The 16,208-nt window shown below is 43.6% G+C and overlaps 1 protein-coding gene across 1 annotated transcript; it reads right to left on the minus strand.

Moving 5' to 3' along the window:
• Positions 1-5,311: 5,311 nt before the first annotated feature.
• LOC137096585 (uncharacterized) lies at positions 5,312-13,564 on the minus strand. Its single transcript, XM_067466263.1, is given in 4 exon segments — positions 5,312-5,636; positions 9,261-9,598; positions 9,601-11,589; positions 11,653-13,564. Coding segments are annotated over 4 exon segments (4,428 nt in total). The 5' UTR covers positions 13,429-13,564.
• Positions 13,565-16,208: the final 2,644 nt, after the last annotated feature.

Consider the following 16,208-nt stretch of genomic DNA (forward strand, 5'->3'; position numbering starts at 1 on the left):
TTTACCAGTTAATATTACCCTCACTTTGAAACCTCATTTTCTAGTATTTGTCTAAGCAAATTCCCTTGGAGTCCTAACACTTCTTTGTCATAGAAAGTGATAAAACCTAAGTATCGATAAAACCCAAATTTAAATAACATATTACACTATGTAACACAAATTCTCTTCCTGGGTTTTAAATGTCATTTCCTAATTGGCTCGATATTAAAAACATGGAAAAAATTTATTAAACTGCATTTTTTTTTGTTTTTGCAGGACATCCTGCAGTGTATTTTTGCTATAGTTTTTCGATGAATATCTCATAGAGATTCAACCAATTCAGCATAGTTTGTGGCAGCTACAGAAACAAAGTTTCTGGAGTAAAACACCTACTTTATTTATTTATTTATTCATTTACAGTATTTATATTCCGCCCTTCTCACCCTGAAGGGGACTCAGGGCAATTCACAATGCACATATACACGGCAAACATTCAATGCCGTGTATTGTCGAAGGCTTTCATGGCCGGAATCACTGGGTTGTTGTAGGTTTTCCGGGCTATATAGCCATGTTCTAGAGGCATTTTCTCCTGACGTTTTGCCTGCATCTGTGGCAAGCATCCTCAGAGGTAGTGAGGTCTGTTGGAACCACTGACCGCATAGGGACCGCATAGGGAAGCTGATGAGGAAACACAACATACAAACCACCTACAGACCCACCAAGAAAATCCAACAAATGCTACGTTCAGCAAAGGACAAGAGGGATCCTCTCACCTCTGCAGGGGTCTACCGTATTCCATGCAGCTGTGGACAAGTCTACATAGGGACCACCAAACGCAGCATTGCCCAGAACACAGAAATGCTGGACCACTCTCACAACCACCATGTCAAACTACACAGAGAAGCCATTGAAATCCACAAGCATGTGGACAAATTTCAACAGAAAGGAGGAAACCATGAAAATGAACAAAATCTGGCTACCCTATTAAAAAATCTCAAAAATTACAACAGCAAAACAACAGAGAGTAAACAATCAGGCATATCAAATCATTCTCAACAAAAGATTCCCCCCAGGCACTTCCAAGCCATTAAATGCTAATCAAGGTGGTCAGTTGAAACATTCACACCTAGCTCAAGCAGACAAAAGTCCTTTGTCCCACCTTGGTCATTCCACAGATATATAAACCCATTTCCCTACTTCCAACAGACCTCACTACCTCTGAGGATGCTTTCCATAGATGCAGGTGAAACGTCAGGAGAAAATGCCTCTACAACATGGCCATATAGCCCGGAAAACCTACAGCAACCCATTCAATGCCGTTTTTAGACATACAAGATAGACCGCCAGATAGAGGTATTTGGGCATTTCCAACTTTGGAGCCTGGAGGTTATGCTTGATTCCAGCCACAGGGGGTGCTGTCGCTCCATCCACTATGATGCGTAGTCATTTTGATTGCATTTTGTCCTTGTTCTTTGATCGCCAGCATTTTTATGGTGTCATAAAATACCTCCCCATTTTAAGTAGTGCCTAATTTCTCTACTCACGGCTCAGCTGTTTTCAAACTGCTTAGGTGGACAGTAAGCTAGGCTTAACAGTCAGGTGCTCAATCCAACTCGGGCTTCGAACTTGCCACCTTCAGGTTGCAGCAAAAAATAAGATAATAATAATAATAATAACACTATGTAACAAATTAGGGGGGAAATGATGGCAGTGATCTATTGCTGCTGGTGATTAGCCAGTTGTGCTACAGCCCAGTAAGTACTTACTTATTTACCAAGTAAGGACTGCACAATTAAATAGGAAAAAGACACTTTTAAAACAGGAACAGAATATTTTTCAAATTTTGTTACATAGTGCTGTCATGTTGTTGGGATGTTCTGCAGTACATATCTGTTCAGAAATAAGCTCTTCGGAGTTCTGTGCTCAGTGTGTTCAACACTGCGGCCTTAGTGATTCATTTTCAGCAAACTCTCAGTCCTTTAGCTTTAGATAGAATCGTAGCCTTAAGTTACATTACACTTTAGGAATGGATCATTTACTGTTGAGACAGGGAGGGCTGCAGAAGCAACGTGCTCGCTTGCTGAAGGCAATGGATTTCAAAGAGAAATCACTGAAAAGACCTAAATTCAGCTAGCCTAAGCAGGAAATATTCATCTCACTGAGGCTGAAGTATGTGTACAAGTAATAATACGGTTGATGTGGAGAAAGAAACTAATTGCAACTTTCTTCTGGTGCCTGTAGCTTCTAATAACACATCAAGCAAACACGGCCTGAAATAGTTCACAGGGATGGGATCCTGGAACACAATTCCAGAAACAAAACTTTTGAGAAAATTGAATGCATCCATCAAGAGATTTCAGAGAAAGAGCACTTTCAGAAGGGAAGACCATCTCTACAGAGCAGGGTTTAGAGTTGTAGACCCCTTCTATGCTGCCATACAGTATAATCCCAATTATCTGATAATCCACATTATCTGTTTTGAACTGGATGATATGAGCCTACACTGCCATATGATCCACTGCAAAGCAGATAATCTGGGTTTTATTTGGTAGTGTAGAAGTGGCTATAGCCTGATAATGGGGCCAACTAAGCTTAGATACAAGAAGGCAAAGAGAGGAGGACATAGCAGTGCTCTCCATGTAATCTATATAAATAAAAATGTAATGTTCGTTTGTGGGATTAACAGAATTCAAAAACCACTGGACAAACTGACACCAAATTTGGACACAAGACACCTACAAGCCCAAGGAGTGACCATCACTCAAAACAAATTGATTTTGTCATTTGGGAGTTGTCGTTGCTGGGATTTACCAAAGAGCATTATGAACCCCACCAATGATAGAATTGGGGCAAACTTCCCACACAGAACACCCATGACCAACAGAAAATACTTAAGGCCATCCAGTCCAATTCCTTTCACCAGGCCAAGAAAACATAATCAAAGCCCTCCTGACAAAGAGCCATCTAGCTGTAGATATAGAGAGATCTATATGATTCACAGAGAGAGAGAGAGAGTATCATAGATTTGAAAGGGACCCCTAAATAAGGACAATTCTCTCTTGCATGTTCCAGAGTAGGCAAACTAGACAATCTCCACATCAACACAATCATAAAGAAATTACATATATTAGAAACCAACACTTTCTCATTACTTTATTTTCCAGATCACCAGACAGCAACACATGGCAGGGGACGGCTAGTTCCTACACAAATATGCAGCTGAAACGCAAAGAGGCCATTACAAAATAGTAGCCAAGAAGCCATTTTGCTTTCAAAACATTTTTGCAAGCAGAGATGCTTAGGGCAAGCTGTTTTCTAACTGTTCTTTTTTGTTCTCTCATTCTCCTTCTTTAACACATTGATGAGCACATTTTATTTATTTTTAACAAGAACAATTCATATTTTATGACAATAATGCATGCCAATTAAAAGCATGGCAGGTGCCAAGATTTAATGGCTTAAAATGTTACATGCCACTATTCACATGGCAGTCAAAAGAGCTATAAATATATAATTAAGATGTGTTTGGTTGGTTGGGCTTTGCTAGATTACTCTGATGCATAAACAAAGATCATAGCCAACCTGACAACAGTGTACTTTTTGTAACCTACCTGAACAAGTAATAAAATATGATTTCTGAACTGTGCTTTCCCCCTCAACCTACAATGGCTTATATCTAATGAATGAGAGTGGATAGGAAGTTGTTTGTACAATAATTTTTCCCTACCTCCCCACGCCTCCATTTTTTTATTACATGACGTAAAACAATTTTTGGACTTGGGTTATAAATGTTATTTCCTAACTGGGTCTATCATAACAACATGGAAAAAGTTGATTAAACTGCAAAAACTTTGGTTTTGCAAGACATCCTTCAGCACATTTTGCTATACATTTTCAGTGAATATCTCATAAAATCTCAACCAATGCAACATAATTTGAGGCAGCCACAAAAACGAAGTTTCTGGAGACGAACAACTACTTTCAAAGTAAGCACTGCACATTAAACAGGAAATAACACTTTCAAACCAGGTACATAATTTTTCCCCTAATTTGTTACATAGTGTTATTATTATCATTATTTTATTTTTTGCTACAACCTGAAAACTGAAAACTATGAAGGAAATGTCTTGAACAGTACAGGATCTGTCCTGAGGGGTTTTAGTGGGAAGACTAACTCTGATTTTAAAAGGTCCTGGACAAAGATGGATGAATCGAAGTGTCTTTCTTATTCATGTTCTTTCAATTCCAAATGATGATGATGTATTTGTATTTAATTTCCTCAAGGGGACTCAGGGCAGATTCCAGCATACACAAACACAAAGACAAACATGCAATGCCTGGAACCAACTAAAAACAGATAAACACAGATAAGGACATTGCCCAAGGAATGCCTGAATGTTTGATGTTTTACCATCCTTGTGGGAGGCTTCTCTCACGTCCCTGCACGGGGAGTTGGACCTGACAGAGGGAACTCAACCTGCTCTCCTTGGATTTGAACTGCTGACCTGTCGGTCAATAATCCTGCTGACACAAGGGTTTAACCCATTGCGCTACTGGGGGTTCGAACTGCTAGACTGGCAGAAGCTAGGGCTAACAGCAGGAATTCACCCCATTCCACAGATCAACCTTCCAGTTAACAAGTTCAGCAGCTCATTGGTTTAACCCGTTGCACCACCATAGCCCCTTTTTTATGAAATATGAACTAAATAAAAATATTCAAAATTGTTTATCCAAAAAACAAACAAACAAAAGAACTAGCAGCAGGAAGAGAAAATGTAATTCTCACCATTACTGGACTTTACAAATTATCTCACTGAAGAACTAGTTTCTTCCCTAAGAAAATGATAAAGCCTACTGTTACTAAATCATTACAGTATCCAAGTTTCACATTACAACGGATCCACTTGTATAACTTTCAAAAGTGAGGATATGAGAGACTTTAAAAAAATGAGTCTTTTAAAAATCTCTCTGTAATTCAGAAGGGGATCTCTAACATGGCTATCTCTTTGAAACTTGTGTAATTCAAGTAATTCAGCTGCTGCCCAAAGCACACTTGGGATGCAGCATAAGATGGTAACATCTTATATTGCCCAAAATAAATGCCTCAGTGAACCATGACTTACTAACAAGCACACACTAAATACATAACATCAGCTTGAAAGCATGTTTTTGTTTGTTTGCCGAAGCAATGACCAATAGCTCTGTATGAACGAGAAAGCCACAACAGGACTGTGTTAACACTGACATGCACCTGTGCCTTGGGTGCTTTCTTTATGATAAAGTTATTTAAGATGAAAGCAATGCCACCAGTGACTATGGCTTTGGGCTGCGATCATTTGTAATTGCAAAAGACATCTGGATCATCATAGCTCCCAACAGAGACAACAGCCACTGGGTAGGAATGATCATCTTTTGAAACATAAAGCTTTGGTCTGTCTCGAATCCCTTCAGAGCATATCAGCCAAGAATGCTTCAGAGATGGAGAATATTTCGCGGAAGAGTTGTACTGAACAGAAACACTGTCAGAGATAGATTGGATGTTGCAGAACTCCTCTAACCTCAGTGACATCAATTTAAAAGGGATGCAAAATGAAATGCACGCTTGAGCCATTCTTCTAGCTACACTGCAGGCAAATGGATAGCAGGGATTTATAGTGCTGAAAAAAACAATGTGAACAAATTCAAAATAAAAGCCTAAGTAGAGGAGAGTTGAAGATTTTCATAGAACCATAAAATCTAAGAGCTGGAAGGGGCCACAAGGACCATATAGTCCAACCCCCTGCCGTGTAAGGATATACAACTGCAACAGTCCTGGAAAATGCTCATCCAACATCAGTTTAAAGACCTGCAAAGAGGAAGAGTCTCACATTGAAGCAGGCTTTTTCCTTCCCTGAGCAATTGCTCAGGGGCTCAGCCAAAATGCTCCGTTTCAGTTCAAATTGCGGACGCAGATGAGTCAGGAAAGGCAGCCAACTGGGTTCAGCAAGAATATCATAGTTTATTTATAGCAGCTGCTAGTGGCTTTTCGACACAACATGGCGTCTCTGGAAAAGCCCCCGAGCATCAAAGGTAGTGTTCCTTTTATACATCAAAAGGGGTTCGGCTTTAAGAGCCGCCCCGAAGATTAAATCATTGGTTAAAAAAGCTGTCAATATTATAATTATTAAGCAATTAGCTCATATATTTTTAAGTTTCGCTTCGCGATAAGCAAGCCCCTTCTTGGAAACATCTCAAGATGCCGACATGCAAAATACAGCTGAAAACATCTGCTGATCTTGGCAAGTTCTAACTTTAGCCTTGACTATTTCCTTTTTGCAAAGTTGGCAAGTCTCATGACCGATTTTTCACCCTTTCACAAAAAAAAACTCATCTTCAGTCTGTCTTTGTCTCCCATATATGGTCAAGTCCATCCGTTCTCTTTCTTCATGCAAACCCCGGCAGCTTTGGTAAAACTACAGCTGTGCTTTTTACCTTTTCTATAGCTGTACCTTTCTGCCTTATTCCCACATGTTTTTGTTTTGCGAAGCGGTTTACAAAAGCGAGAGCAAATCAGCAAGGGTTAGATATTACGGATCTCTCCAATTATGCCTTTTAATGAGAGCTATCTTTTCTACCGAAGCTGCCTGATGCATATATCTCTGGCAAACTTGAAGCAAAATTGGAAAACAGCACATTAGCAACAAAAAGACAAAACCGCATAGCATAATCACAAGTATTATTTCTCTAAGCCATGATGCTGAAGGAAGCAGAGACGTTAACCATGAGAAAGGTTGCCATCCATCTTCCTTTACGTTATGATTTATTAACTCTTGCAATTTTTCCAAATCATCTTCAATTGTTTGGTTCAGATTATGAAATTGGACCACGCACCGGCCCTTTATTATAGAACAGAATCCTCCTTTTGTTGCCAACAAATAATCTAGGGCTAGCTTGTGTTGCATTGCCATTTGGCTTAGTTCTTCAATTTCTGATTGTAATTGTCTAACTATTTTTCCTGTGGCATTTATGCTTTTCTCTAATCTACATGTAAGTCCCATGATACTCTTTCTGTTTTCTTGGGCCATTATTCCAGGATAGGACCCGAGGGTTAGGAGCCCTGTTATTAATCCTCCTCCTATCCTTGAGCCTCCAGTTTCGGACAGTTGTGAGTCTATAATCACTTCGTCTGAGCACTCAGGTCCTAAGGGTGCTATGGCTTTCAAAGATCTCTGAAGCCTCCTAGGGTGTTTAAGGACTCGTACAGGGAATGTCAGGTATCCTACCCCAACACACTGGTTTCCTCCTGGATGAAAATTGGTTGCCCACTTATCAAAGAAAAACCACATATTGGGATCTCTAATATGCCATCCTGAACAAATACTGCCTCCATTTCTCAGGGATGTGTAATTTGACTCAAACAGTGGGTACTCAGGGTACAGTTCCTTCCAGTCCGTGTCGGCCAGATTTTGTTTGTTAACATATGTAGAGTTATAGGTTCCATACAAATAAAACTTGTCCTGACAGTGAGTGTAATTTGTCAACCTTGTTAGGAAGGCTTTTCTGTGCTCCCAGCCTTTCCATTTTTGATTCCATGTACCCTTGTTTGCACAACAAAAACACATTCCTCTCGTGGTGGCAGTATATCTTATTCGTCTAAATTTAATGTGTTTTAATCCATCGGGGACCTGAGAAAATATGGTGGGATTTTGAATAGTTCCTTGTAACCCCCCGAGCACCACCTGGGGGTCAGCTATTAGGGTAGGGAGGAAAGAGAAGTCACCTACTTTCTCTGGATGTTCATATAGGAGTGCCACATCTTTTCCATGCTGATCAAACATGAATCTAGCATGCTCTTTTAGCCAATTTCCCTGTATCATAGTGATCATGTTTACAAGCATCATATATCCAAAAACCGTTCGAACTCCTATTGGTTTTCTAGGGCATCTTTCCCTCCTCCCCATTATAATCTCTATCCACCACTTCCAAGATAGGGCTTTCGTTGGGCCACACTGCGTCATACTTGACCTGCGACGATCTGTTGTTCCCGAAGAGGTCAGCTTCATGGCCTTGTTGACCCCTCAGGGAGTTGCCGGACGATCCTGAGTCTCAGGTCACTCTGATCTGCCTTTTTTATCTCCCACATGGGGGGTGCCAGCTTGGCACGGGTGTAATGTATCCAAGGTTTAACTTCCTTCACTTTAATGGCAGTAGGGGTTGATATCAGCACAGTATAGGGCCCTCTCCACTTAGGTCCTAGTGGGTCAATCTTCCACTCTTTCACAAGCACCTCGTCACCTGGCGAGAAACAATGCAAAGGTGTGGTAGGATAGGGTGGATTTAACTCTGAAGTATATTGTGCAATTTGTTTTATCTGTCCAGCCAGGGCTTGCACTTGTTGAATGGTTTGTTTATCTCCAATCACATGTTGGTCTCCCCCTTTGTCCAGTATCGACCTCAAATTTAATGGTGGTCTGCCATATAGTCTCTCATAGGGGGTCAGACCTGTTCTTTTGTGAGGGGTACACCTTACTCTCAATAGTACCATGGGCAGTATTACAGTCCAACCCAGCCCTGTCTCTTGACAGATTTTTGACATAGCAGTCTTTAGAGTCCGATTCATTCTCTCAACTTTAGCTGAGGACTGGGGCCTATAAGCGCAATGCAATTTCCATTTTGTGCCCAATATTTGACACAGTCCTTGAATCACCTTGTGTACATAAGCTGGACCGTTGTCAGACCCTATTTCTAATGGTATTCCAAATCTGGGGATTATGTCCTTCAAAAGTGCTCTTGAAACTTCTACTGCCTTTTCAGTTCGGGTTGGGTATGCCTCTACCCACCCGGTGTAGGTGTCCACAAAAACAAGCAAATATTTGTAGCCCTTTTGCGGGGGCATCTCAGTAAAATCAGTCAAAATTGCCTCGAATGGGACGTTGCCTATGTGTTGAATTCCTGGTGGCTTTAAGGGTCCTTCTCGAGGATTATTCTTGGCGCATGTCCAGCATCGGTGTGCTGCTGCTGCTGTCAGGCTATGGAGTCCATCAATGTACATTTGCCGTTCTAGCAGCTTAGCTAAGGCTGTCTTACCCAGGTGTGTGTTGGAGTGCATATGTCGGACTATGTGCCACGCCATATCCTTAGGGACATAAACGCGGTTATCTGGCATCACAATGACCTCTCCCTTCCATTCTCCTTTTTCCCCCAAAGCCCAATTCTCCTCTTCTTTTGTGTATGTAAACTTTTCTAATGGGGGATCTCTTATTACCGTCACAGCCAACAGGTGCTGCTTATTGTGGGGGTGCTTAGCAGCCTCTCTTGCGGCCAAATCAGCTAGTCTATTACCCTGTGTCACTGGGTCTTCTCCCCTTTGGTGTCCTTTGCAATGCATTACAGCCACTTTGTCCGGGTCCCATACCGCCTCCAGGAGGGCCACAATCTCAGCTGCATTTTTAACGCCCTTTCCAGCCGACGTAAGGAGTCCCCGCTCCTTGTACAAAGCTCCATGGGCATGGAGCGTAGTAAAGGCGTACTTTGAGTCCGTGTAGACATTGACCCGTTTTCCCTTTGCCAACTGCAGTGCTCTGGTGAGGGCTATCAATTCAGCCCGTTGAGCGGAGGTTCCCGGGGGGAGCGACTCTGCTTCCAGAATCTCTCCCCCCCCCGTACCACCGCATATCCTGCACGCCTCTCACCGTTCTCCATGAAGCTACTGCCATCCGTGAACAGGGTCATGTCTGCCTTGGACATTGGTACGTCCTTTAAGTCAGGTCGGCTGGAATATACCTGTTCCATCACCTGAATGCACTGGTGGACTGTTTCCTCTCCTGGGGCAGGCAACAAGGTGGCCGGATTTAAGGTGGCACAAGTTTCTAGGGTCACCATCGGGTTATCACACAACACCCCCTCATATTTTGTCAGTCTCTCATTTGTGAGCCAGCGCGGTCCCTTGGTGTCTAACAGCGCCTTTACATGGTGTGGTACTTTGACGGCCAGTGGCTGTCCTATAGTCAATTTACTTGCTTCTTTTATCAAATCTACTGCTGCTGCCACTGCACGAAGACAGGGCGGCATTCCCTGTGCTACCGTGTCTAACTGTTTTGACAGATAAGCCACTGGTCTCTGCCATGATCCTAATGTCTGGGTAAGCACCCCTATAGCCACTCCTTCTTTTTCAGACACGAACAAGTCGAACGGTTTTTCCAAGTCTGGGAGCCCGAGCGCCGGAGATGACATCAAGGCTTCTTTTAGGGCCTCAAAAGCCTCCTGGCACTCTTTTGTCCATTCAAAAGGGTCTTCTCTATTTCCTCGGGTAGCTCGGTACAGAGGTTTAGCCAACGTAGCGTACCCAGGAATCCAATGTCTACAGTATCCTGTTGCACCCAAAAACTCCCTCACCTGTCTCCTAGTGGACGGTGTAGGAATTGCACAAATTACTTCCTTTCTTTCTGTTCCCAAAGACCTATGTCCTTCAGTTATTTCAAATCCCAGGTATTTTACAGTCTTTTGACACAGCTGGGCCTTTTTCTTTGATACCTTGTAGCCTTTTTCTTCCAATGTTTCTAACATCTGCAAGGTGTAATGCCTGCATCCCTCTTGCGTCTTGCAAGCTATCAGTAAATCATCTACATATTGGAGCCAGATTCCTTCAGATTCAGGGATCTTGAACTCCTCTAAGTCCTTAGCGAGCGCCTGGCCGAAAATGGTCGGGCTATTTTGCCAGCCCTGAGGAAGGCGCCTCCACATAAACTGAGTCTTTTGGCCCGCTTGCTGGGTGTTCCATTGGAAAGCAAAGATGGGTTGGGAGACTGGAGCTAACCTGATGCAAAAGAACGCATCCTTCAAGTCCAAAACTGTAAACCATGCCGTCCACGAAGGGATTAGGCTCATCATAATGTAGGGATTTGGTACTACTGGGGTGAGGAGCACCGTGGCTTGGTTGACTGCCCTAAGATCCTGCACCGGGCGGTACTCATTCTTAGTTCCTGGCTTCTTTATCGGTAACAGAGGTGTGTTCCATGGTGAACTACAGGGCACAATAATTCCATGTTTTAACAACCTGTCAATGTGAACTTGTATCCCTGCAGAAGCTTCCCGACTCACTGGGTACTGTGGTCTTTTGACTGGGACTGCTCCTTTCTTCACCTCTACTACCACTGGGGGCACATATTTAGCCAGTCCTGGAGGATTGTCTTCTGCCCACACCAAAGGAGTTCGCTCCCAGGGCCATTCAACTTTTGGCCGCGGGGTAGACTTCTCCTGTTGTACTAAGTATATCCTCCATTCCTCTTCCATGGGTATTGTCAATTCCATTTGGCCATCGTCTAAAAATTGGATTTGTGCTCTTAATTTTGACAAAATGTCTCTTCCTAATAATGACACTGGGCAATCAGGGTGATATAGTAATTTATGACTCACATTATGGCCTGCCAGATTACATGTCCGTTCCTGTAGAAAAGGGCATTTCTGAATTTTTCCTGACAGCCCCACCACTTTGGTGACTTCTGTGCTGGTAGGACCAATAAGTTTGTTCACCACTGATCGTTCTGCCCCAGTGTCCACTAAAAAGTCAACTTGCTGGTCCCCTACTTCCATAGTGACCATCGGCTCCCCGGGGTCCAGCAAAACGAGAGCCTGGTCGGTTCATTCCTCTTCCTCTGCATCCTCCCATTCTTCCTCTGCTATTGCAGCCACTACTGCTTCCCTCTTCTGGTGTGGAGTATAACCTCCACGGCCTCTTCCACGTCCTCTACCTCTTCCTCTGCCTCGTCCTTCGCCTCCTTCCTCTCCGGACACCTTCTCTGTACATTCCCCCTTCCAGTGCCCATACTTCTTGCATCTGGCACATTGATTCCATCCTAGCTTCTTTCGCTCTCCTCCTTTTCCCCTTCCTTTCCCTCTCGATCCTTCTGTCTCTCCATCCATCATGGTCAACAATACTTTATATCCTTCTTTACGATCTCTCTTCTTCTTCTCTTCCTCTTTCTGATCTCTGGCCATATACACTTGTTCTGCTATGGCTAGGAGTTCATTCATACTTTTCCCTATGAATCCCGGTTGTTTTTGAATTTTTCTTCGGATGTCATCTGCTGCCTGGCTGATGAAAGACTGCTGCAGTGCCCTTCTCCCATTTTCATCTTCTAAATTATATGGGCTGTATTTTCTATATGCCTCTTCTAGTCTCTCCAAAAATGCTGAGGGAGATTCACTCTTCTCCTGTCTCACCCCTTGGATCTTTTGGATGTTAGCTGGCCTTTGTGGTCCCCTTTTAACAGCATCTATCAGGATCCCCTGATAGGTCGTTAGGGTCGTCCTATCGTTGGCAACGTTGGCCTTCCAACCCGGATCCTTTCCAACGGGGAAGCGCTCTGCCCCCCAAGCAACCGCATCCCGACCCGCTGGCGGCTGATTTTGGGCCAGTAACGTAGCTTGATTGATCACTTGCCTTCTCTCCTCTGTGGTAAACAAGACCTGGAGTAGCTGTTGGCAATCTCGCCACGTTGGATTATGGGTAGCTATAATAGTTTCTAGTAAAGTCGCCATTGCTTGGGGTTGCTCGGAGTAGGGAGGTGTAGAACTCTTCCAATTTAGCAAGTCACTGCTGGTAAATGGGACCACCTGATATAATTGATAAGGCTGGTCATTTTGATCCAATACACTAACTTCCCTTATTGGAAATTCCCTCGCCGTTGTGCTATCTGCCGGACCTTCCACAGGGGAGAGCTCAGCTTGCCTGCTTCTAGTAACGGCTGGGCTTGCATCACTAGGTTCTCGGGCGGGACGTCGCACCGTTTGTGTGGTGGTGTCCGCAACCCTTAATTCATCCCGGAGGTTTCGGAAGGGATTGGTTTCACTGTATGGAGGCTGTAGAACTATGGACACTGGGCTGTCATATGATGGAGGCGGTGTTATCGCCCGTTCCTGGTCAACTGGTCTCTGGGCGCCTTGAACTGCTGCTAGTGGGGGCGCATTGGGAATTACTGGCAATGGTAATGTCCGTCCCTGATCCATGGGCCCCTGGGCGCCTTGAGCCGCTGCTAGCGGGGGCCCGTTGGGAGTTGCATATCGCGGCCCCCGGTAACTACATCCCTCCGCCGGCTCTTCTTCCTGGGCAAGGACTTTAACCTTGACTTTCTTTTCCTTTTTTCTTATCATCATACACTGTACTTCTTTACACTTTCGGACCCAATCAGGGTTTTGGGTCACCACGTTGTCCCAGGCATCAATATAAATATATTGATCCGGATGATGGTTAGCACAAAATTTTTCTACCTGCCTAATCTTCTTTAGGTCCCATGACCCCTCTGCAGGCCACCCAAAAGGAAAGGTGGGCCATTCTCCTGTGCACAGATTCCTTAATCTGTAGTCCTTAAAATCCCCTGGATCTCCCTGACTCGATGCAGCTACAAACTTGTCAAAGTTGTCTAGCATACACTGAAGCGGAGACACTGTCTTTGAGTTCCTCCCACCCATGGCCTCTAGTGGGGAGCAAACCTTGACCTAGACGCCCGGACACTCGACGGCACGTTTTAGGAACTGCAAGGTTTGCCCCGTCCTCCCACTACCCCACGGGATACTTAGTGGTCCCCCTTCCCCCAGCGCTGGTGTGTGTTACCTAGTGTCTTACTTGACCACTTATACTTGCCGGGTCTCTGTAGACGTTGGAACAACCTTCGTCCCCCGGACTTTCCTCCTTTTGGATCCTTCTTATCACTCCTCCACTCCCAGTTGATTTCTTGAGAACCCGAAGAGTTGCGATTTACCTTGATCAGCAGCACTGACAGAAGAGGGGAGTGTCGCAGCCGGCTATTAGTAGTCGGGGGCCCCCTTTGTCTCGGCTAACGGCAATCGCCTCTCGCGCCCCTGATGCTGATCAAAAATCGTCTTGCCAACAAGATCCGTCTCCCCCGACTCCGGCCCGTCTGAATCAAATCTCGGTGGAACCTCCAAAAATGAAGCAGGCTTTTTCCTTCCCTGGGCAATTGCTCAGGGGCTCAGCCAAAATGCTCCGTTTCAGTTCAAATTGCGGACGCAGATGAGTCAGGAAAGGCAGCCAACTGGGTTCAGCAAGAATATCATAGTTTATTTATAGCAGCTGCTAGTGGCTTTTCGACACAACATGGCGTCTCTGGAAAAGCCCCCGAGCATCAAAGGTAGTGTTCCTTTTATACATCAAAAGGGGTTCGGCTTTAAGAGCCGCCCCGAAGATTAAATCATTGGTTAAAAAAGCTGTCAATATTATAATTATTAAGCAATTAGCTCATATATTTTTAAGTTTCGCTTCGCGATAAGCAAGCCCCTTCTTGGAAACATCTCAAGATGCCGACATGCAAAATACAGCTGAAAACATCTGCTGATCTTGGCAAGTTCTAACTTTAGCCTTGACTATTTCCTTTTTGCAAAGTTGGCAAGTCTCATGACCGATTTTTCACCCTTTCACAAAAAAAAACTCATCTTCAGTCTGTCTTTGTCTCCCATATATGGTCAAGTCCATCCGTTCTCTTTCTTCATGCAAACCCCGGCAGCTTTGGTAAAACTACAGCTGTGCTTTTTACCTTTTCTATAGCTGTACCTTTCTGCCTTAACATAGAGCTGTTTTGTTTTGTTTTTTTGTGTCAGGAGCAACTTGAGAAACTGCAAGTCATTTCTGGTGTGAGAGAATTGGCCGTCTTCAAGGACGTTGCCCAGAGGATGCCTAGATGTTTTGCTGTTTTACCATCCTTTTGGGAGTCTTCCCTCATGTCCCCACATGGGGAGCAGGAACTGACAGAGGGAGCTCATCCATACTCTCCCCGGATTTGAACCTGCGACCTGTCGGTCTTCAGTCCTGCTGGCACAAGGGTTTAACCCATTGTACCACTGGGGACTCCACATGGAGCTGTGAGCTGACCATTACCATCACCTGAAAGTTTTTCCGTTTCCTTTTCTCCAAAGTAAACATATCCAGCTCTCTAAAGTTGTTTTTCATCAAGCTTGGTTTCCAGACCTTTGAACATTTTGGTCACCCTTTTTTGGACAGCAGATCAGCATCCTTCTGCAGAAAGTTTTCTCTTTTTTATATGTACTTTTGCTTTATTATAATTGTTTGGGCTTGGTTTCGTGTTAGCACGCCCCGATGACAAGTTGTATCATTGCTAACTGGATGCATGCTGATTTTCCGATCACACACAAAAACTATCGTTTGGTGATGGAAAGTGCAATGTTTTTCAAATATGATTAGAATATCATCTAGAAATGCTCCATTTCTGTGATGTTTTGCAGTCAGATTTCAATTGATTACCAGTGCAATGGGGTAAACAGCATGTGATGGGGCCGGTTGGAAATCATCCTCGATCAGAAACGGAGTATTTCCTGATGCAATGAGGTCCAAGTTCCAACTCTTTCCAACTTAGCTTTATTTTGTGTGGGTTTTTAGACAATAGCAATGCAATCCCAAATCAAAGACATGCCAGATACAAAGATTAGGAATTGGCAGGCGCCTCTTGTGCCTGCTTAATTGCCTTCATGTTGGCTGAACTCACTTTTGCCAGCTGATTTTTGAGATCTGCCAGCACAAGTGAGATCAGCTGGCAAAAGAGCCATAAGAGGATGAAGAGTTGGCAAAGCAAGGGAAGAACATGTGTCAGAAAAAAGGCAGGTGATGACCCTTAAACCCAGAGATATAATCACTATACCGGTACAAATTAAGCCTGTGCATTCCCAATAATTCCTAACACCCTATGGTGGGATGGCTTTGGAGTAGCTTTAGTTGGCTTACTGTCTGCTTTATACAGTTACCCATCTTATGAGTTACAATTGCGTTTTAAAAGGATAACACGATTGTGTCCAAATCAGCACAGATAAAAACTTCATGTCTGATTGAGAGGCAAATTATCCTTGACTTTGGAAGTCCCTACCGAAGGAAATTAGGCTGATCCATCTCTTGTAAACTTCTGGCAGGCAGACAAAATGGCACTGTTCCTCGTGGCATTTAATGTTTGAAATTTTAAAACTAGATTCTAGGATTATTTTTGCACTGCTTTTTAAAGAGTATTTTAACATGATTTTGAAATGTTTTAATCTTTGCATTGTTCCAGTTTGTTTTTATTTTCCCACTGACTTGGGAACCATTTTGAGTTGGAGGAAACACAGAAATAGAATGAATTAATGGCTGGATAATTTCTCTGCTGGAAATCAATGATTTGTTTTTTCATACTGAAAATTAGAAATATCCTCAGCCTCATCTCTAGTGTGAAATATTGACACTGGACTAT

Source organism: Anolis sagrei, chromosome 3 (genome assembly GCF_037176765.1).
Source record: "Anolis sagrei isolate rAnoSag1 chromosome 3, rAnoSag1.mat, whole genome shotgun sequence".
NCBI classification, from domain to species: domain Eukaryota; kingdom Metazoa; phylum Chordata; class Lepidosauria; order Squamata; family Dactyloidae; genus Anolis; species Anolis sagrei.